The sequence below is a fragment of the Primulina huaijiensis genome, chromosome 1 (genome assembly GCF_012295235.1).
Source record: "Primulina huaijiensis isolate GDHJ02 chromosome 1, ASM1229523v2, whole genome shotgun sequence".
NCBI classification, from domain to species: domain Eukaryota; kingdom Viridiplantae; phylum Streptophyta; class Magnoliopsida; order Lamiales; family Gesneriaceae; genus Primulina; species Primulina huaijiensis.
This window is the reverse complement of record NC_133306.1, coordinates 22135278-22156448: the sequence shown is the minus strand read 5'-3', so window position 1 is coordinate 22156448 and position 21171 is coordinate 22135278. Positions and strand designations below refer to the sequence as shown.

The 21171-nt window shown below is 31.1% G+C and overlaps 3 protein-coding genes across 4 annotated transcripts; 2 read left to right on the top strand and 1 right to left on the bottom strand.

The window, feature by feature from the left end:
* The first annotated feature begins 2322 nt into the window (after window positions 1-2322).
* On the top strand, window positions 2323-8005 carry LOC140984862 (ethanolamine-phosphate cytidylyltransferase-like). Of its 2 annotated transcripts, XM_073452536.1 has the most exons (11): window positions 2324-2536; window positions 2652-2762; window positions 3221-3646; window positions 4419-4654; window positions 4875-5053; window positions 5494-5565; window positions 5932-5999; window positions 6199-6319; window positions 7211-7276; window positions 7366-7488; window positions 7616-8005. In XM_073452536.1, exons 3-11 carry the CDS (start codon window positions 3294-3296, stop codon window positions 7685-7687), a joined length of 1290 nt encoding a protein of 429 aa, XP_073308637.1. In that variant the 5' UTR covers window positions 2324-2536; window positions 2652-2762; window positions 3221-3293; the 3' UTR covers window positions 7688-8005. The 2 variants fall into 2 exon arrangements, with proteins under 2 accessions (XP_073308645.1, XP_073308637.1); XM_073452544.1 differs by lacking the exon at window positions 2652-2762 and having other exon boundaries at window positions 2323-2536.
* A 5728-nt stretch (window positions 8006-13733) lies between these two features.
* LOC140972522 (protein SMALL AUXIN UP-REGULATED RNA 16-like) lies at window positions 13734-14210 on the bottom strand. The gene has a single exon (XM_073434939.1). It carries the CDS (start codon window positions 14208-14210, stop codon window positions 13734-13736), a length of 477 nt encoding a protein of 158 aa, XP_073291040.1.
* A 1404-nt stretch (window positions 14211-15614) lies between these two features.
* LOC140961941 (phospholipase A2-alpha) lies at window positions 15615-17243 on the top strand. Its single transcript, XM_073420771.1, has 4 exons — window positions 15615-15848; window positions 15921-15963; window positions 16073-16198; window positions 17065-17243. Exons 1-4 carry the CDS (start codon window positions 15726-15728, stop codon window positions 17238-17240), a joined length of 468 nt encoding a protein of 155 aa, XP_073276872.1. The 5' UTR covers window positions 15615-15725; the 3' UTR covers window positions 17241-17243.
* The last annotated feature ends 3928 nt before the right edge of the window (window positions 17244-21171 follow it).

The following is a 21171-nucleotide window of genomic DNA, read 5'->3' as shown; positions in this document are numbered from 1 at the left end:
TCATTTTTGTGAAACAAATATATCATTCACGAAAAAGTATTACTTTTTATGTCAAATATATTAATTTTTATTGTAAATATGGACATGGTTGATCCGTCTCACGAATAAAGATCCGTTAAACCGTTTTATGAAAAACCTACTCTTTAAAAATTATACTTACCTTTTCGAAGCACATAGATCTTTGACGTGGTGGTTATTTTTATTTTGGTGGGAAATTAAAAAAAAAAATGTGAGGTTGTGTTTATATGGAAGGACTTGAAATCTATGGACTTAAAATGTGTTTTCATCGATTAGATAATTTTAAAAAGCAAAAATTTATGTGAGACCATCTCACGGAGAAGATATTTAACTTATTTAATAACGAAAATAGATTTGAAATCGTAACTCAATCCAAATACAATCTGCATAGTTTAATTTGGATGAAAATTGAATAAGAAGTTAGAAATATTTTAATCAAGATTTTAATATGTTTTATCTATTAAAAAAATACTAGGGATATTTATGAAATTTTAAAAAGGGATCGCGAGTATTCCAAAAAATTAATTACTTTATAAGGTTTAACTTTAATCGATAGTACGAATATGTGACCGAAATAATCGTGAACTAATAGTTGTGGTAGAGACATTTAAGGTTGCATTTGAGGAGACGAATTTGAAATATATATTTCGATTATAATTTTATTGATAATAATTAAATAATAGATAAAATCTTAAAGTCATATTATTTATTTACACATTAGTTACATAAAGTAGAATGAATTTCAAATGTCTTTATTGTTGGATAAACTTAAAATATATCATAATCAACATAAATCATTACATAAACAAGCAATCAATGAATTTGAAGTTTTATTTATCTAAAACAACAAAAATACATTTGAAATTTATAGATTCAAATAAAACCTAAAATCATGAACAACGGAACTAGTTGTGAGGATGGAGGAAAAATAATTGAAACGAGCTTTCCGTTTCAACCTTTATTTAGCTATTGAAAGTTTCGGGACATCGATTATAGCAGTTCCATTACTTGTAGAGTTTATTGAAGATTCCATGAAAAATCTCTTAAATTATATCATCACATAACACATGGTCATACAAAAATTGTTGGAAGGAAGATTGTATGAGTGCAATAATTGTTCTTGTTGAGATATAGATCGAATCGTGATGTTTGAGTTGTTGTACGATTTAAACATTCGACTTGTACTAATATACCAATTACAAGTTTGGTAAAACAACAACCGTTCGATCCTACAACATTGACGTGAGAATATGAAATACATAAAATTTTGTTAAATTTCCATCCCATCATTCTTACACGCGCTTGACAAATTTCTTCATGCTTGCTTACATAGTGTGTTTTGACCGAATTCAATAAAGACAAATTTATTTGTAAAATATTTCTTTTTAAAAAAGAATTTATTCATAAAATATAAAGTTGAAAACTCACATGTGATTTTCAAATGAAGTGATGCGTAGGCATATCAAAGTCTTACATGTCTATATCAAGTTGATCACATCCCACCGACTAGTAAATTATCATAAACTAATTCTAATATGAAATTGTCTCACGGATCTTAATCTGTAAGACGAGTCAACTTTATCAATATTCACAATAAAAAGTAATACTTTAGCATAAAAAGTAATATTTTTTTATGGATGACCCAAATAATATATTTGTATCACAAAATACGATCGGTGAGAACTTCTCACACAAGTTTTTGTCTTTAATCACACTTAAATTTTCTTTCTTAACCTAATCTCAAAATTGATTTCAATATGAAAATAATTTTGAGATTTTTATTGATTCGTCATTTTTTAAACTCATCAAAACTTCATGAAATCTCGATTTTAAGTTTGAGTCGAGTTCAACTAACTCGAACACAATTTAAAGTATTATGCTATTTTGATCTCGAATCGGGTTCGAATTCTGCATTTCAAGGTCTCAATACTCATGAAGTACTACTAGTCTACTAGATATATATTTTTAAATTTTATTTAGTTATTATTTTAATCTTAATATATTTTCAACGAAGTATTTGTTTTAAAAATTATTTTAAAAAAAAAATTTGATGGGTAATCTCGAATCCCAATCTGATTGATAATTCAGGTGGAAAAAAGAATTAAATAATCTTAGCACAATGAACTCGTTTTCGGCTACCCATAAAAAGAGAATCTTAATTAACACGATTCTGAATTATTGATTGAAGATTGACCAATTTCAGTCAAATATAAAGATTTTTTTTTCACATTTGCTTAATCAATCACATAAAAAAATGAATTTCTTTAAATAATATTCCGTTTCTAGTGCAATAGAAATTGATTGAGTCGGTTTTCGCTCAATGGGCCAGATTATATTTGACTCTGAATTCATATTCAAAAATCTGTGGACATAATTTCTCTCTCTTTTTTGGAATTTGGAATATATTATTTAATTAAATGTAAGAAAAGAATCTTTTATTGCTTCGTTGCAGGAAATTAAGGCAGATATTTGGATTTACAATCATACCAAGAATAGTGGAGACGCAACAACGAAACAGGTGAAAAGATTATTATTGCACAAGACACCCATTTCGTGAAGAACTTTGATTTATGGTCCAGCCGTTAGTTTTTATGTTATTTACAAAATGACAATATTCACATTCTATGACACAGAATCGAAGTATCCGATCCGAGTAAATCGTTAGGAAGAAGACTAAGAAGGACCCTTACCTGTCTTCCATTTTTCTTGATTTTTTCCAACAGCCCATCTGCGCATTCTCTCAGGTCCACCTGATTTCAAAAGTTTTTGTATTTTTTTTATGTTACATTTCTTCAATTCTTGGATCAGCTGTTCATATTGAATGGATGCATTCAAGATTAGATTTTTTGTCTGAAACTGACCTTGTTTGATTTTCTTGATATGGGCTGATTAAATTCATGGTTGTTGATCTTATGTAATATCCATCCTTGAATCACTTACCTATTACTGAATTATTCTGATGCGATTCAACGATAAAAATAGGAAAAGTTACTTTTTGATTTTCTTGCCAATTTTATTTTTGTAGTCCCGTCTTTCTTTTCCATTATTCTCGTATTTGATCTACATAAAAAAAATTTCATCCCGATAAATTTGTTGGATTTCTGACCTAACTCTTTTCTTATGATAAAAAGATTCGTTTTTCTGGTTTATTACATTGTCTCACGTTTTGTCTCTTCTTAATTTGGTTCTGGTGTATCTTCAGGATTCGTGTCTCCTCTTACATTGTTATACAAGGCCAATAAAGGGCCTTGAGATAAAGTAATAAGAGGAGCCGGATGGAGTTTGTGAGCAGTAATTGGATAAAAGATGGGGTATATTACTACTCACATCTATTTGGTGGTATAATGCTTACTTGTGCATTGCTAAGTTTTTCGACAAGCTACTTCGGTGCGATTAGTGTTCCGACCGTGCCTTTCCTTATTCCTCAATCGAGGTTTTTTCATAAGAAAAAGAGCACCAAGAAACGTGTTCGCGTCTATATGGATGGATGCTTCGATCTGATGCACTATGGCCATGCAAATGCTTTGAGACAAGCAAAGGAGTTGGGGGATGAATTGGTTGTGGGAGTTGTGAGTGATGAAGAGATCATTGCGAATAAAGGGCCTCCTGTTTTATCCATGCAAGAAAGGTATTAATGAGGTGCAAACGAATTGTGTATGTTTTGAAATGTCTCTTTTATTTTTGAACCGGAATGAGTGTTTCTCCAACAATATTTAGCTGATTGGCTCGCTGAAGTTAGAAAAATGAGTGCTTGCTAATTAAGGGCATGGTAAGCTTCATTAATTGGAATAATTGTGTCATAGATTTTATGTGATTTTGGTGAATTGAATTTCGTCGTTCTGTTCAATTTTGCGTAGTTCCAGAGCCTCAGTCAAGATTCAATCAGAGTCTATCCGGGATTTTGTCTTTCATCGCTCTCTTCTTATCTTGCGAGATTTTCCTTCATTGGAATGAACAATGAACTGGTGACTGAACTAAAAAAAGATACTGGTGCATCAGCTATCGTGGGTGGTAAAATGTATATCGGGTGCTTCTAATTTTCGCAATGCAGCATTTGGGATTTATGAATACTTCGTGTTTTCCGGGTTTTGTCATCCATATTATGATAACATTTTATGCAATGATAAATATTTTGAAAATCTTTCATCCTGAAAGGCTGGCCGACATTGGAAAATATTTTTTTTCCTTTTTGAAATCTTGTTATTTTAGATTATTTACCACTCCTTTGCTTTATATTTGTATTTGTTCTTATTTCGAATTTAGCATGCACACTCAATGCTGTAATGAGACAAATTCTTGGCTGCTACGTGTTTCATTTCTATGGACAGATCAATTTTACCCCCGAGTATGATTACAGATGATTTTTGTACTTGTGATCTAATTTGAAGTTTTTTTTTCAGGCTCGCCCTTGTTAGTGGGTTGAAGTGGGTGGATGAAGTAATTGCTGATGCCCCATATGCAATTACTGAAGAGTTTATGAACCGCCTTTTCAATGAGCATAAGATTGACTATATCATACACGGTGATGATCCCTGCACTCTAGCAGATGGAACTGATGCATATGCTCTGGCAAAGAAGGCTGGTCGGTACAAGCAAATTAAACGCACTGAAGGCGTCTCAAGCACTGATATAGTTGGTACTGTAATCACGTTGTTCTTTTTCGTTGAAATTCGATTTGCAAGATTTTAACTTAGAATAGTAGTTTCCTGTTGGATAAACTCCAGTAGTTTCTCCAACGAGGGCATGTTCTGATCATCATAAATGTCTCAAAATGAAGATTCTGGTTGTCACTTAAGCATCTCCGTGAAATTGTTTATAATCTCATTGTTTTATTTGTCATATCATTATTTGTGCAGGAAGAATACTTTCTTACATGAAAGATGCTGAGGCCAAGAAAGTACTCTTGGAATCAGGTCACTCAGGTGAATTTGAAAACTTAACTAGCCCGGGAAGTGAGGAGTCTCGGGCTAACGGAGGACACATCTCTCATTTCCTACCCACATCAAGACGAATAGTGCAATTTTCAAATGGCACGGTATATTAAAATTCTTTCCGCAATTTCATTGACTCGTCGTACCGCAAACTGGGGAAATCTTTAAGCTGAAACCAGTCTCCTGACCAAAAAGCGTAGATGAGTTTCCATTTGTTATTCTGTAAGCAGTGATTTGGTGTGTTGAGAATTAGCTACATCATTTGACCAAGTTGGCTGGAGAAGAATTACGAAATAGTAACCCTTACATTGTCACAATTTGTATCTTAAAACAAGGAAAAATATAATGGCTTCTAATCAAGATTACAAACTTGAAAACCATTGATTTAAGTTAATGTTATATGTTTCAAAGTCATACTTCATTTGTATTTTCATGGCGTCTTACTTATTTCACATGTTCTAGTTAATCTTCATCGATAACATCTTTATTCCTCATTTTTCAGATTTATTTTGATGAAAGTTGTAAATTATCTTAAAATTTTTAGGGACCTGGACCAAATTATCGTGTCGTGTACATTGACGGGGCATTTGATCTTTTTCATGCTGGGCACGTGGAGGTATTTTTCTAAACTTCATGAAGCTTTCAGTGCTTTGGTCAATATTTTTGTTAAATGTTATCATCAATGGTGCTGCTTTTATTTTAACTAGATATAGCTTTACTAAACCTTTGTTCTTTTTTATTAATAAAGCAATATTCTCATTAAAGAAAGATCTCTATATTGCATCATGAAATTTTTCGATGATATTTATAATCTAGACCCCGCCCATACGATGAAACAAAGCAATCAAATTATAGCATTATGGCCATGCAAAAATAGAAACTCAATAAATTGACCTAACCTAACATCATCTCAAGCCTATTTAAATCAAATGTTAAAAGTACGCTTATTTATGCCTAATAAATTGCTCTTTGTGATTTACAGATTCTAAAAAAAGCTAGGCAGCTCGGAGATTTTCTTCTTGTTGGTATTTATACAGACCAGACCGTGAGGTATGATCCCTTGCTTCGTATTAAGCATTTGTTATTCCACTGTACGAATCAATAATTGTAGTCTCGTGGCTTTGGTATCAACAAATAGTCAAATACTCTTCGTACAATAATAAAATTGAAGTTGAAACAAAATCATCAGCATCATCAACCACACCGTTCTAACCATATTTTTTGTGTTGTGATGATTTTTGTTTTATAGTGAACTCCGTGGGACTCATTTTCCATTGATGAATCTACATGAGCGTAGTCTTAGCGTTCTGGCATGCCGTTACGTTGATGAGGTCATCATTGGTGCACCCTTGGAAGTTACTAAAGATATGGTGAGTTATCTTGTGAAGTAACCAAAAAGAGATATTAGCTTTCATATTTGCTGGAAATTTTTCTTGCTTCTTAGGGTATTCAATTGATAGACAAATAAAGTAAATTATATTCAGGTTAAGGGTTGTGTTGGCAGAAAAGGGTAAATAAATTTCGTTCTGCTTTGTGTTAAAAGCATCTTCATAATTTGGCCTTCGAAAAGTTAAGCACGACTTTAGTGGTCAATTACATCAATTTCCCACAAGATTGTGAATTATTCTCTTAATATCTCCTAATTACTCAGCGATGCATTAACTTTCCTGAGATATGCAAATGGTCACATTTTTGTTAGAGCGATAAAAAAAAAATCTACAGTTCATATAGCATAACTATCTTTTCCTCTTCTAGTAATTTAAGCTAAAAAAAATTCTAAAAGTTGATGACATCTACCTTCCTCGAGATTTGACTTTCATTAAACGTCTCTAAAATTCATAATTCATCCACCTCTTGAAGTTTATGAACTTATTTGTAATGGCGCCCGCGCCCGTTTAAAATTACTTTAGTTTTATCAACGATCATATTTTTCAGTTTCAACTCTGGTTATTTATTCCCTTTTCTTTGGCTGGTCAATGTGTGAAATTGCAGCTACAAGGAATACCATTTTCTTAATGAGATAACTGCTGAAATTAAATAGTTCAATGGCATAAAATGAACTGGATTTAAGATTTCATTCATGCTTCAAGTGAGTGTCATCAATAACGAGAAAAATCCCACCGAAAAATGCTTGAACAAGGTTTTAAATTTGGGCGTTCGATCTTTATGTTAACGTGTGAATGATATCTTTTGACTTGCTGTGATTAACAGATTTATTTGTTCTTGATTTGTTTTTTTTTTTTATCTTTGGCATGTAATAGATTACGACATTCAACATATCTTTGGTTGTTCATGGGACAGTCACCGAGGACAACTGTTTCTCCAACGTAAGTGAATCTAACTTCTACGTGGGATTTAACTAAATATATTGTGAAAAGGGTGATTATCTTAGAAAAAAATCGTTTGCTTAACGCAGGGCAATTCGGATCCTTACGCAGTTCCCAAAAGCATGGAAATTTTCAAAATCCTTGAGAGCCCTAAAGATATTACGACCACCTCTATAGCCCAGAGAATCATTGCTAACCATGAGATTTATTTGGTATTTTTACTTACTATCTTCTAATTCAAGTCAGTCTCAAAATCCTCAAGAGCCGTAAAGATAGTCAAGATTTAATTTTATCTTGCAATATGAATATGAATGACCAAGTTATTTCCTACTTTGACAGAAGCGAAATGCGAAGAAAGAAGCAAGCGAAAAGAAATATTACGAAGAAAAGAAATATGTTTCGGGTGATTGAGAAGGCGTAGGGAACGACATCTCTAGTAGGAAAAAAATTTTATGCTTCTTTCTTGATTTTTCCTGACACGATTCAAGGGGAGATGGAGTCATGTAATTTTGTACTCGAAGAATATATGGAGGAAAGAACCAAGCCGAGGGAAGCAGTTTTGGCAGTAAATTTGATTTAGCCATTTTACTTCCTGTATACCATCAGCATAGATGCTGATCTTAAATTACATAGTCCACTTTGTAGAAATTCTACGTTGCCTCGTAAATTTGTTACAAAATTTCTGATTACTGCTTATGTTATTTCATATTGTAGTTGGTTCAAACCCGACGATTTTGTTTGAATTCGACTCGAATGTACTGAGATTGATTATAGAGATGAATGTAAGCCCAACGCGACGACCCAGCGTGACGATCATATNCTGAGGTGTAATCTTCCATTGAAATAGGAAAAAGTTGGCTCAGGCTTTGTTAGCTTAGTGGTATATATCGGTGTTCTAAAAGGCGATGCTAAGTGGTCGTCTAACATTCCGATTTTTTAAATACGATGTCTGTGAGTGCTGGTAAAAAAATCGATGGCCTAAGCTGATTATAATTAATATGTCATTGATTTTAAATTTGAATTTGATATAAATGAATTATTTGAGTAAAAAAATTTGTCTAGACATCCGCTAAGCACCTAATCTAGATGGTAGTTTGTTGTCTACCTATCATTTTTATTACACATATATATGAATCTTCCCCAAATTGGAAGTTATATTGAGTTCAATACCAAAAAAAAACCCTCCAATGAAAAAAAATAAGGAAAAAGTTGGAGTAATTTATAGGGGAAGTTGGTGAAAAATCATCAATCAAAACATTTCTTTGGGTTCACTCCCTACCCACAAAATTGTGGTACTATATCATACAAATTGTGATACACTTCATGTTGAAATGTGGTACTAAAAAAGTACCCAATTTCTCGTAATTTATATAGCATTTATTAAAAATTATATATATTGCTAAACATGTAATATAATATTCAATTCCCAATAAGTTAAATTGTGTGTGAGGCCCAACCTATTCTTAGGTGCTGGCGGAATCTGACTTCAAATAAATGAATCACATGACAAAGATAAAGTTGATAGGCAAATCTATCTTTCATAATTCCAATTCTTTATTTATTGATTTAATTATTTATTTGAATTAGCTCAAATTTGTTATAATTGTGTCTCGATATTAAAATCTTGTCCCAAATTTATTATCTTGGTCTTAAATGAGCCCATTGGAATTTTTTTAATTATTATAATTAATAATAATTCTTTGTCAAATAATAACAATAATCAGCGATACTAAATACAAAATTATTCACGAGTTACGATTGGCATTAATTTCGTGGACAGAGCATGGTCGGCAGTAACGTTGTACGATAAACGTAAGGATTGTATAAAGAAACTGCCCAAAGTTTTTGCCCCAGTCAAACCCAATCTTGCCGCTAATAATTTTCTATTTTAATTATTGTTTCCATTTTTTTTGGCACTATTTAACTAAAGAATACTTTAATTTTATATTACAATAATCATTTATTATTTTAATTGTATCAATATATCATAAATCTCTAATGGTGTCAATTCCGATAGATTGGATCGGGTTGAGCAATAATACTATTCAAAAATTGCTCAACCCGAACCCGAATCAACCTGATCAACTCGATTTTGGATTTTTTAAATTTTTAAAAAAGAAAATTAAATAAAAATAATATTTTAATTTAAACACATAATAATAAAATATCTCTTATATATATGATTTAAATTTGAAAGTCTAATTGTAGAAAAATAAAATATATTTACTAAATCAAATAAACAACTGTTTAAAAATTTTAAAATCTTCAAAATAATTATTAAATAATGAAAATTTATGATATAAATATACAATAAATATTTTTTCAGACATACAATATATAAAAAATAGGCAATAATTATTGATTATATTTTTTAAAAAATTAAAATTAAAATTTTCGGGTCAACTCAATCCAACCTAACCCAACCCAACCTGATTATTTTTTTCGGGTCAGCTATCGGGTCCAACCCCGATCTGACCCGAACTCAAAAAAATCCAAACCTGATTTATTTCGGATTAAAACGTGTCGGATTGATGAGTTGTGTTTGATTTTGACACGCCTAGAAATCTCAGAAACTATTCATATGAAAAGGTGCAATAATTCACAAATTAAATCAATATAACTACAAAATCTGACCGTGCATTGCAAATAACGAGAGGCCAAAACAAATTTTTAATTAAAATATATTTTATTGGTGTTTCATATTTTTTTTCAATTTTCTATCTTTAGTAACATTTTTTTATTGTGTTTTAATATTATATCTTTATTAATTAGATCTTGAAAAAGGTTCAACTATTTTTTAATGAATTAAATAATGATAAAATTATATTTCAAATGATTTTTTAATATATTTAAGAAAATATATAAATTTATATGTTTGAGACGAAAATTACTGTAATCGGTACATTTCCGTATATGCACTTCCCTTGGTTTTAATGAAAGTACCAAACACGTCCTTTCTGACTTGTTTCCTGAAAAAGCCCTCCATGTCCACATGTGCTTCCAAATCTGATTTACCCCATTTTTATCCTTGACTCCTTCCAATTAAATAAGCCTTTGTTTGGTTCAAATCTTACTCATAAAGTCTAAAACAATATTAATTTTAACCTTATAACAATGTGTATATGTGCATATTCAACTAGTGACAGCCAAGGGTTTTTTATTTTTTAAAAATAAAAAACATATTATTTATTTATTTATTTACATATACGTTGGTTTATTTAAAAAAAAAATATAAATGAAGGTGTATATGTGTGTCGATCTATTTTTTTATTTTTTAAAATCAATAAATTTGAGCTCCAACTTATATTTTTTGTGCGTGAACTAATTTGAAAGATAAATCACTTTAGAATACTGAACTGGTACTGTTATTGGCTTACAAGGTTTCTTATATATATCGACCACCCTCATATGGAACAAATTTCATGTTAAAGAATATGACTAGCATATTCGAACAAAAATTTGTTAAATTATTTTACCATTTACAAAGGGAAATAGAGAAAAAAGGGTAATTAATATGCCAAATTTTAACATGTATTAATCACGCATCAACCTTATTTAAAACAAAACAAATAAGGCATGCGTGATCGATGCGAAATGTAATGGGCGTGAAAATCGTTGTTCGAGACCGGACATGACTTGACGCCTAATTTTCTGTTTCTCAAAAACGAAGCATACAATTTTAAAGGCGACAATCACGCCTCTTCATGTTATATAAATTATGTCCCCTAGCTTATTTAACCGGTCTCTCACGGATGCAAGTCCGTTCGACCCATCGCGCAAATATCGTACGCATGTCTAGATGTAACTAACTAACTTCCACTCATAACAAATCCATCATGATATAAGGTTTGACCTATCTCGTAAATATCGAACGCATGTCTGGACGTAACTAATTAACTTCTGCACCCATAACAAATCTATCATGATATAGTGTTTGAACAAGTTATTTTATATGTCAAAAATATTATTTTTATTGTAAAAATAAGTAAGATTGACCCGTTTTGCTAAAAAAGATGCGTGAGAATGTATCACACAAGACCTATTTATTTTAGTAAGCCCACTACTAGAATCTACCTGAATACTTGATATGTATTTTGCTCGACTTATAAAAAAGAAACAATATCATCCACATGAAAGGAAAAATAAAATGATTATTCTCTTTTCATTGCTCGAGCGGTGTCATTCTAAAGGATCCTATTTCATATAAATAGGACATCTTTTTTTTTTATTATTTAAGAAAATAATCAAAACTGTTGTATTTTAAATTTAACTATTTTGACTTTTAATATTTTAACTGCTCTTATTATAACTTGGGTATTCTTTTGGCTTTTGGTCTTATTTCAACGAAATATTCATGTGATGTCAAAAACTATTGACGTGACGTCGAAAATATATTGATACACGATGACAAAACTAGGGGTGGTAGATGGTTGCACCCGTTTCACTTCAAATTTTCTAATTATAAATATATTAACAAAATAAATAATGATTAATAATTTGATTTTTAAATAATTTTTTTACATTCAAAATTCTTCTAATTTTTGCCAAATATTATTCAATATATACCATTATAATTATTATTTGGGGATAAATGTTTAATATTTTATTTTATTTTTAACATTTTATTGATAAGGATTAAATATTTTAAAAAAATCGATTTCACCACAAATAAAAAATTCTAGTAATGTCTTTGCTGACGTGGTATAAAAAATACTGACGTGCTGATGTCACATAATCATTTCGACAAAATATGATCAAGTGGAAAAAAAAAAAAAAGTTACATGACCATGACCCAATTATGACTAGTTAAAAAAAAAAAACCGAAATAGTTAAACATAGATCACCATTTTTGCAATTTTTCTTTTTATTTTTAAAGTCATATCATGCACATTCTGATTTCTGTTCAACTAAAATATATTTTAAAAATTAGAACCAAGCACACAAATACAGTTTTATGGATAAGTATGGTAAATTAAAATAGTAAAAAATTATGTGAGACGTACGCAATTATATCTTTAACAATCCAACAACATTAAAATAGTAAAAAATTATGTGAGACGGTCTCACGGATCGTATTTTATGAGACATATTTTTTATTTGGGTCATCCATGAAAAAAAATATTACTTTTTATGCTAAGAGTATTACTTTTTATTGTGAATATCGGTAGAGTTGACCCATCTCACAGATAAATATTCGTGAGACCGTCTCACAAGAGACCTACTTTAAAATAAATATGATTTACCTTTTATATATATATGAAGGATTTTTTTTTTTTTATATCAGAGTGTAAATTTATATCTCTACTTTATTGATCATTTACTAGACATCAAACTTATCTTATTCCGTATTCAAACTTCGGATAAAAACGATAAAAAAGGTAAATCTAAACCGAATATATTGTAAAGAGAACTCAATCGAAAGCTGGGTCTTTAAATTCGGATATAAATGTTTAGACCGAAGTTTATATTGTTCGATTTCAGATTTTATTTGTCAAAACCTAAAGATCGAAAAACCGAAATTTAATTAAATTAATATTTTTATTTAGATTATATATTTTATGAGATGATATTTAGTGAATTAAGAATCAAATATGTTAATTTTTAATTGATTGTTATTAATTTTGTTAATTTAAACTTTATATTTTAAAATTTACTAAAAAATTAATTAAAAAATAATATATTGTATTTTAACTACTAATTTAAATATATATCGAAATCTAATAAACCGAACCGTTATATCAGAAAACCGAACCGAAAAAAAACTGTTCGGATACCGGATTATACATTTTCAAAATCGAAAACTGAACCGATCAATGAACACTCTTAGTCTTCAGATAATTTATCATGTTTTAAATTTATTTTTTTTATATTTAGAATTCAGATAATCACATTCAATAATTATTTATTATCGCATATAGATTTTGGTACGTTATTTATTGAATATAGTTGGTTGCTTCAACAATTATTTTGCATGATATATATATATATATATATATNCGTACACACGCATTCGCGTATGCATAGTAACTACTATATGTTACGACGTATATTTGAAAAGAGTAGTTATAATTATTTTTATTTATTTCCCCTTTATTCATAATAAAATTTAAATAATAATCACAACATGCCGACCAATAGAGACCAATAGATATTCAAATTAAAAATATAAATAATGTCAATTAATCCATAACCAAAATTCAATCAATTGACATTCCCCCCTCGCATCGAAAATAATTAATTAAAATAAAAGAGGTCTGGAAATTGGAAAAGAAAATTAATATCATCTCGTTGAGCAGCCAGCAGACCTCCATTAAAACTATAACTGTGGCCTCAAGGATGGTTCAGAAAACCTACAAGAAAATAAACCTCGTCCAACCAAAGGGGCAATGGACCACATTAATCAAACCCTTGCAAAAGAGGGAGAAAATTTGGGTTGTGAAAAGATTATTGGGCAGGCTCACTGATAAACCCTAGTTTTGTGCAGCAATGGCGTGAAGGAGGCGTGTCCAGATTCTTTACACGACGACTGCTCGGAACTCTCCATACCCATTTCAGAGATCATCTTCGATAACTCATCCAGTCCCAGCCCACAAAACCTTTCTTCGTCTTCCTCCAGGAACACCAAGATCTTCGTGAAAAAGCCTGGGTCGCATGGAAGAGCCAGGCCGCCAGAGGTCCGGAACCCGAACTCCTCCTCCGCCATGCGGAGAAGGGACACGAACACCGGGAGGTTCAGGAACCGAGTCGGAATCACGAACCGCCGCCGGTCCGGTCCGACGTAGACGGCGAGAGATCCTGGCGGGGTTGGCCGCTTTGAGGCCGCAACATCGAAGAAGTAGCGGCGCGTGAGGCTGTTGGTTTTCCAGCGCTTCACGACTTGCTTGAGCCGCACGATTTGGGTAATCATGTTGACTTTCTTGATCGCGGAAGCCATTAATCGAAAAACAGAATGGAGAAATTTTGCAAAGGTAATCGAAGAGTTAGCAGAAAGTGCAAGTGTTCAGCGTGGGAGAAACTAAGAATGCCAAAATTTAATTGACGTCTCGAATGGCTAAATCGGCATTGACAGCTCATTTACCATAATAGCCCTAGGTCTTTTCTTCCTTTACTCTTCCAAGACCAATTCATTCAATGGTGTTTACTTTTTTAAAAATTTGAAAACAATGAAATTAAATATGTATATTTAAATCTAAATTAAATAAAACTTGCACATTTATGTTATAAATAATTCCATATTTTAAATTTAAAGTCTCAAATTTATAATAAAATCTCTCTCAATTATATATTTCTAAATAAAAATAACAATCATAATATAAATTATAACTTAACTCGAAAACAGTCCTGAGAAAAACTAGGTAAAAATTTGTGTGAGACGGTCTCACGGATCGTATTTTATGAGAATCCTTCCAGGAAACAAATAATTAATGCAACGCACCTTTCAGCCTGATAGAGAGAGATTGGAAGGCCTTACCGTATTGGGCTTCGATTCATACAGTTATTACGGGCCCTTCCAAATTAAAGCCCAAAGGAATAGTGAATGGGCTCGGAGTAGACTTCAAACTTAGAAGAGTCGTACAAAATATATAATGTATGTGCCAACCACGCAACCAAACTAGGACCGAAATCGTCAGGAACCGGAAATAGAACCGTATTTGAACGGTTCAATTCCGGTTTTCATCTTTTATTTGAAATTGGAACCGTCGATTCGAGTATTATCGCCAATTGGACCCACCCCGTGACAATTCACAGTAGATGCAAAGTAACAAAGCCAGTTGGCCACGCGGGAGAGATATTTTCTCACAATAAAACCAAATGTGTGTTATACCAAAATCACCGCTCCCTCCCAACTTAAATTACGAACAATCAATATTTTTTTAATTAATTCCAACTATTTTAGTCTGTATGTAATTACAGCCAATTACCCATAATTTATGTACAAATCTTCAAATACCAAATTTCAACCCCCAAATTACGTGCATTTGAATAGAAAATAATAAGTTAACCTATACTATATCGAAAATGTTTCTCCTCCTATTTCAATATCGTTACATCACGTGAGGCTTTTATATTTCTATGTAAGTTGACATATATGTTGATAATCAAATGATAGTTAGAAAACTATTTAAAAAATATTAAAACTATTTATACAAATTAATATTAAAACTATATATGTTTCTCTGTAAAAAAAAATATTTAAAAAGTCAAGTTTAATAAAAAAAATTTATTTTTATTAGTGAGAAATGTGAAGCAACACTACAAAAAACTTGTCACGGGACGCAACAAGACAACTAGATACGTACCACCCCCGTCTGTCTGTCCCGTCCCATTCCCCCTTTGTTCAAGCTTCTTCACATTTTCTGTGTTTTCTCTCTATAAATTAATCACAGCTGCTTTCAACCAAAAACCAAGCTTCCATTTTTGTTCTTCGATCCCCTTCAATATTTCTCCAATGGTTGCTTATAATACAACTCCCTTTTTCTTCATCGGATGTGTCATAATTTTCTTGGGATTTTGTGTTGGCCCCGATCATGCCCTTAATGTTGGCCTTCATGTAGATGTAGGCCTCAAAGTGGTAAGTTTATTGTGTGTGTGTGTGTGTGTGTGTATNATTTGGCACCAATTGTTTTGTTTGTTTTTTGTTTAGAATAAAGAATGCAGTAGAACATGTGAATCAAAGTTCTGTGAAGGTAAACCAGCTCTGTTTATTCTACTCAAATGATTGATTTCAGTTAAATAATTTAATGTCATAAAAATTGGTATTTTTGAAATGGAATCGTTGCTAAATTTTGGGACCAGTTCCTCCATTCTTGAGATACGGGAAATACTGTGGACTTCTGTACAGTGGATGCCCGGGAGAGCGGCCTTGCGACCGCTTAGACGCTTGTTGTATGAGGCATGATCAATGCATACAACACAAAGGCGGTAAGTTCTTACAGTTAATTTCTTAAATTAAATAACTTTAATTAATTTAAGTGTATNTTTTTTGTATAAAACGATATATACTGATAATGTACTGAAATCTCAGTATACCGCAAAATTTCAGTATGTTAGTTTTATAAAGCGAAAATCCGATATATCGAAATTTTTGATACCATATCGATATATATTTTTTAATAAGTTATATGGTATATGATTTTTTTGTTCATTACAATATGTTATACCACCCCTATAGAATTGTGGTGTCAAACTTTCGATGGGGACTTCTCAACTCCAGTCTTTTATCTGTTTGTTATTTAATTTCTTAGAATCCCTTTTTTTTTGTTCTGATCATTGCCAAAAACCAGTTCACACCTTCTACCCCATCAAATGTCATTCTAAATTATATATAAGTTTGTCTATTTCGAGTTTTGACAATCATCGAAATAAGGTTTTTTGACATTTACTTATATTTCATCTTGACGCTAACGTGACATAAAAACAAGAAGGCAGATTCAAGAGCAATTCCCTATTTTCTATATTTTCACTACCTAGAAAATTGAAACCCAAATTATGTAAACTTTCACCATTTTCTTGATTGATAGGTGCCTTACAAAATAAGCCCAGGAAATATGATTTAAAATAGGAAGTAGGTGGAGAGTAGAGACTTCATACGCGTCGGCTGTATATAATAGTTAAGCATCACATACAAGTAAAATAAATAATGTCAATCTAAATCGTTGTTGATTATTTAATCAAATAATTGGTGGGGATTTTTCAATAAGAAATCAAATTATTTTAATAAAATTTTAATGTTTAAATTATTTCTAGAAATTAATATTGAGATTAATTAATGTGATGGAATTAAGCAGACGATTACTTAAGCCAACAGTGCAACAAAGAATTCTTGAATTGTGTGGAGAGGTTCAGAAGATCGGGTGCCCCTTCTTTCAAAGGCAACACTTGCAAAGCTGGTGAAGTCGTGGATGTCATCAAAAATGTTATGAATGCTGCCATTCTTGCCGGTAAAATCTTCGGCAAACCATGAATATANTATTCAAATTGGTCATAGATTGACACGATGAGTGAGCAACATATCAAAACTATATATATACGCAACGTCCCCGTCCCCTTCTATTTCTGTTGTAATTTTTTGTGTGATTTATGGGACAAACAAATTATGTGTTGCTGTGATCATGTGCTTATCTATTTATAATTAGCTGCCGCGTAAATCGGTTAATTGTTTCTATGCTTATAATTTGAACATTTATCGTGAATTGAAGACTTTCAAAAACAGTGCTAAAATTATGACTCAAGCTCAAGAAAAAAAGGAGATATTATGTTTATTTAAAATAAAATTAAAATGCATTTTCTCCACAAAACTATCTCCTCCCACTACAAATAAAATAAAATAAAATAAAAATCATTAGCGACGTTTTTACCAACGGATTTTCAAACCGTCTGGAAAGTCATCTTCGCTAGCCCTTTGCGATCGTTTTGCAAAAACCGTCGCAAATTAACGATGATTTATATAATCCAAACCGTCGTTAATTAGAGCCAAACCGTTTTTGAAGTCTATTATGTGAGTACACATTTGTGAAAATGATGTTTTTGTCACTGAAATATATACTGTCCCATATAATTTTATATATATTGGCTTGAGGAAAAAAACAAGAATTTTAGTTTGAGTTTGATTGGGTAAAGCTTTTCAATCTCCAGTAATTGTCGAGTTAATCGATCTCAAATTCGAAGATTAAGTTGTATTTGCAAAGAAACCCTTCGGTTTTTAAATATAGGACTATTCAAATATGTGATATACATGGGTTCAAATGGATTGAGTTGGTTTGCGAGTTTTTTCATGCTAACTCGAAAGATATTGGATTTGTATTTCAAACTCGATCGAGTTGAACCGGAAAATGTTCAAATTTTATTTTCATATGAACTCGAGTACAAATTCATTTGTTCGATAGTTCACGATCCACAATGATTTTAAAATTTTATTAATATATTATATATTTTATAAAAATATTTTTAGTCTTCCGAATATTTTTTTCCGAACAAGTTTGAATAACTTACAAACATATTTTGAATATTAATTTCGAGTCGAACTTGAACTTGAAGTTCAAAATTTTAGGTTTGATTCAATTCGTCTATACTACTAGTGATATATAATAAAATCAAGGATAAAATAACAATTTAAAGTGAAATAGCTAAATTGATCCAACAAATTGACCTAACTTTGATTTAAGTCATCTAGTTAGTCAAACTTCAGCTGCAATGCAATAATTTTGCCTCTTTCTCAACAGTACTCCTATTTTCGTTGGAGTGTTGATGTTACATCGAGTTCATTAGCATTATCCAATATCAGATTAATATTTTGATAAAAATGGAAATTGGGAAAAAAGCGCACCAAAATTTAAATTTAACCAAATTCGATTAACTTATTAGACCACAAATTTTTTTCCTTACACATTTTTATTTCGTCATGATATAATTAGTTTTTAAGTTATACGGATAGTTGTAATAATATTTATTATATTTTCGTCAATTTCACTTGCACTAGTTTAATTTTTGCATGATAGCATTCATTATAGATAAGTCTTTTTAACGTTCATTTTTTAAAATTTTTTATCATACTTAAGCTAGCTCGTGATATAGGTATATTCATACTTTACCATATTGGGAAATTAAATCCCGAATCCTATTCCTAGTAGAAAACACAGCCACCCACGATAACACCGATCAGATGATGATCACGACGAGGGAGAAGTTCTTAAAAATCCTACGGGATATTATTATAGAATCTCTCGAATCCAAGATCCCATATTTAGAACGAGTAGAAACCAAAAACATCTTTTAATATTATGTGAATATAACCGTATCCACTTGTAGTTATTGATATTTTAGTTAAGGAACGATGGAAACGTTCTCTATGAATGTTAATTTTGATCTATATTTGACATTTAATTTAACTACGACATAAAACAAGTAATGAAAATAACAAAAGCTATGAATCCATGAAAAATCATCATATACATAACCAAAACAAGATATGTTCAATAAAATCGTCGAGTAATTATAGAATATAAATAATCCAAAAGTTAAAATTCGCTACAAGTTCAATAATTAAAAATCAATTCAAAAAAATATGAGTAAACATTTTAACACACTGCTAATCACTAATCTATTCACCCAAAAGTCATTCATTCATTTAACTTATAATCTATCCATTCCAAACGCTCTTTGATTGTTATTTTCAGGAAAGCCATCTTCTCTGCTCTAGTATTAAGCAAGTCAAGCACCTTGTACTGAGTATGATTCTCCAAGTTTGGGACTTCCTTAAGCATCTCAACAATTATCATCTACAATGCCAATTGATTCAATCTTAGAAGCTACCTTCTTAATGTTGTAAGAGAGTCTATGCATAATATCTTGGTCAGGATTCTTTATTGTGCTCGATTTTATTTCAAACTCGATCATATCTTGTTTTCTAGTGGTTGGTGGAACATTTGAATTCATTGGTTGAGAAGGTAATGGAAAAGTAAGTTCCTCCTGAAGTGAAGCTGATATGAATATAGTAATCAAACATGTAATAATCTATTAAGCTAGTAATCTTATTTTGTTCAGTTTCAAATGTTCTCGCATCAGTGTCATCTCCTAATCCAATTGAACACCTTCTAGTGGTTGTTCCATTCCCAACTACAATTCTCAAATCTTCATAATCCTAAAAAATGCTTGTCCAATAATGTTCATGTTTAGGATGAGACTGTCAAAAAACAAAAAGCAACATGTGTTAAAAGTAATTCTAATTTTAATTGAAAAATGTAAATTTTATTATTATAATTTGAAAATTCTCACCTTAAAAAGTTAGTCACATACTTCATCATTAGCCATGATTTTTTTGTCTCAGGATCCCATCCAAACCCAGAACTGTGACGTGTAAGCTTAGAATATTTACTGTATCGTTGTTTGAACCACTTCAAATGACTTTGATATTGTATGAAAGTCTTTTCACACCCTAGTTTTGCGTTAAGAGCAAGAAGTATATTTTTTTCTATTGTTCTTTTGTTTAGCATCTTTTTCTTATCACGTCCTCCTCACATGACAACATCGATCATGAGTTTTAATAATTTATTACTCTCCTTAGTCGTCCACAAATTATGTTTTGTTTGTGAATCTCCCATTTATAGTTTCTTAAAAAAAATGTATAAATTAACTATCTTGATAATTATATTAACTTTTCATATATAACAAACAGGAAATGAATCTCATTTAATCTTCAATATAAAATACAAACATGGAGTTCTTAAATTTTGTCAAACATGATAGAACATTCAAAACGCATCAGCCTACACATATAAAAATGCATCCTTTATGAAGTACTTTAATGTGAATGTATGTGAAAATCTTGAATTGTATAGACATTTTAGGAATGATTAAGGTTTTCTTGGAGAAATTTTGGGATCTTTTAAAGGTTGATTGTTTAAAAAAGAAAATGAAATGAGAAGATGAGTTCAGAAATGTTATTCAATTGTCGAGGAAAGAAGATAAGAAGTGGTATGAATGAAAATAACAGACTTTAAGATAAATGTTTCGGCGGCCCCGGTGGTTTCTTATTTTAACATATGATGGGGGTGTAAATTCTTATCGGTCTTTTCACATGAGTTTAGAATGTTTTATGTCTTGTCCACCATATTCTAGGATATTTCATTTGGCCCTCCTTCATCCTTGTCGGATGTGCTTTACGGTCCGAACAAGTTTTAATATTTGTATAAGAATTGAATGGTCCTTCGACCTTTGTTTGATTCCAACTTCGACACCCCACATGAGTTCAGTTACTTCATATTTGGTGCGCCATCCTCTATTTTATTTAACTGAATGTTTCGTATGTATATTTGAAATGCCTACATTTACGAGTAAAGTTGGCCATTACAAGGAAAATTGAATTGAAATGACACAAAAGAAAGAAAAAGGCAAAA

What these genes read in the sequence shown, in the direction of transcription:
- LOC140984862 (XM_073452544.1), top strand. Translation starts at nt 3,294, where the DNA reads ATGGAGTTTGTGAGCAGTAATTGGATAAAAGATGGGGTATATTACTAC. An exon ending in AGGACAACTGTTTCTCCAAC is followed by an intron (nt 7,277 to 7,365) that starts GTAAGTGAATCT and finishes TGCTTAACGCAG; the next exon opens with GGCAATTCGGATCCTTACGC. An exon ending in CTAACCATGAGATTTATTTG is followed by an intron (nt 7,489 to 7,615) that starts GTATTTTTACTT and finishes CTACTTTGACAG; the next exon opens with AAGCGAAATGCGAAGAAAGA.
- LOC140961941 (XM_073420771.1), top strand. Translation starts at nt 15,726, where the DNA reads ATGGTTGCTTATAATACAACTCCCTTTTTCTTCATCGGATGTGTCATA. An exon ending in TGAATCAAAGTTCTGTGAAG is followed by an intron (nt 15,964 to 16,072) that starts GTAAACCAGCTC and finishes TTTTGGGACCAG; the next exon opens with TTCCTCCATTCTTGAGATAC. An exon ending in ATGCATACAACACAAAGGCG is followed by an intron (nt 16,199 to 17,064) that starts GTAAGTTCTTAC and finishes GGAATTAAGCAG; the next exon opens with ACGATTACTTAAGCCAACAG.
- LOC140972522 (XM_073434939.1), bottom strand. Translation starts at nt 14,210, where the DNA reads ATGGCTTCCGCGATCAAGAAAGTCAACATGATTACCCAAATCGTGCGG.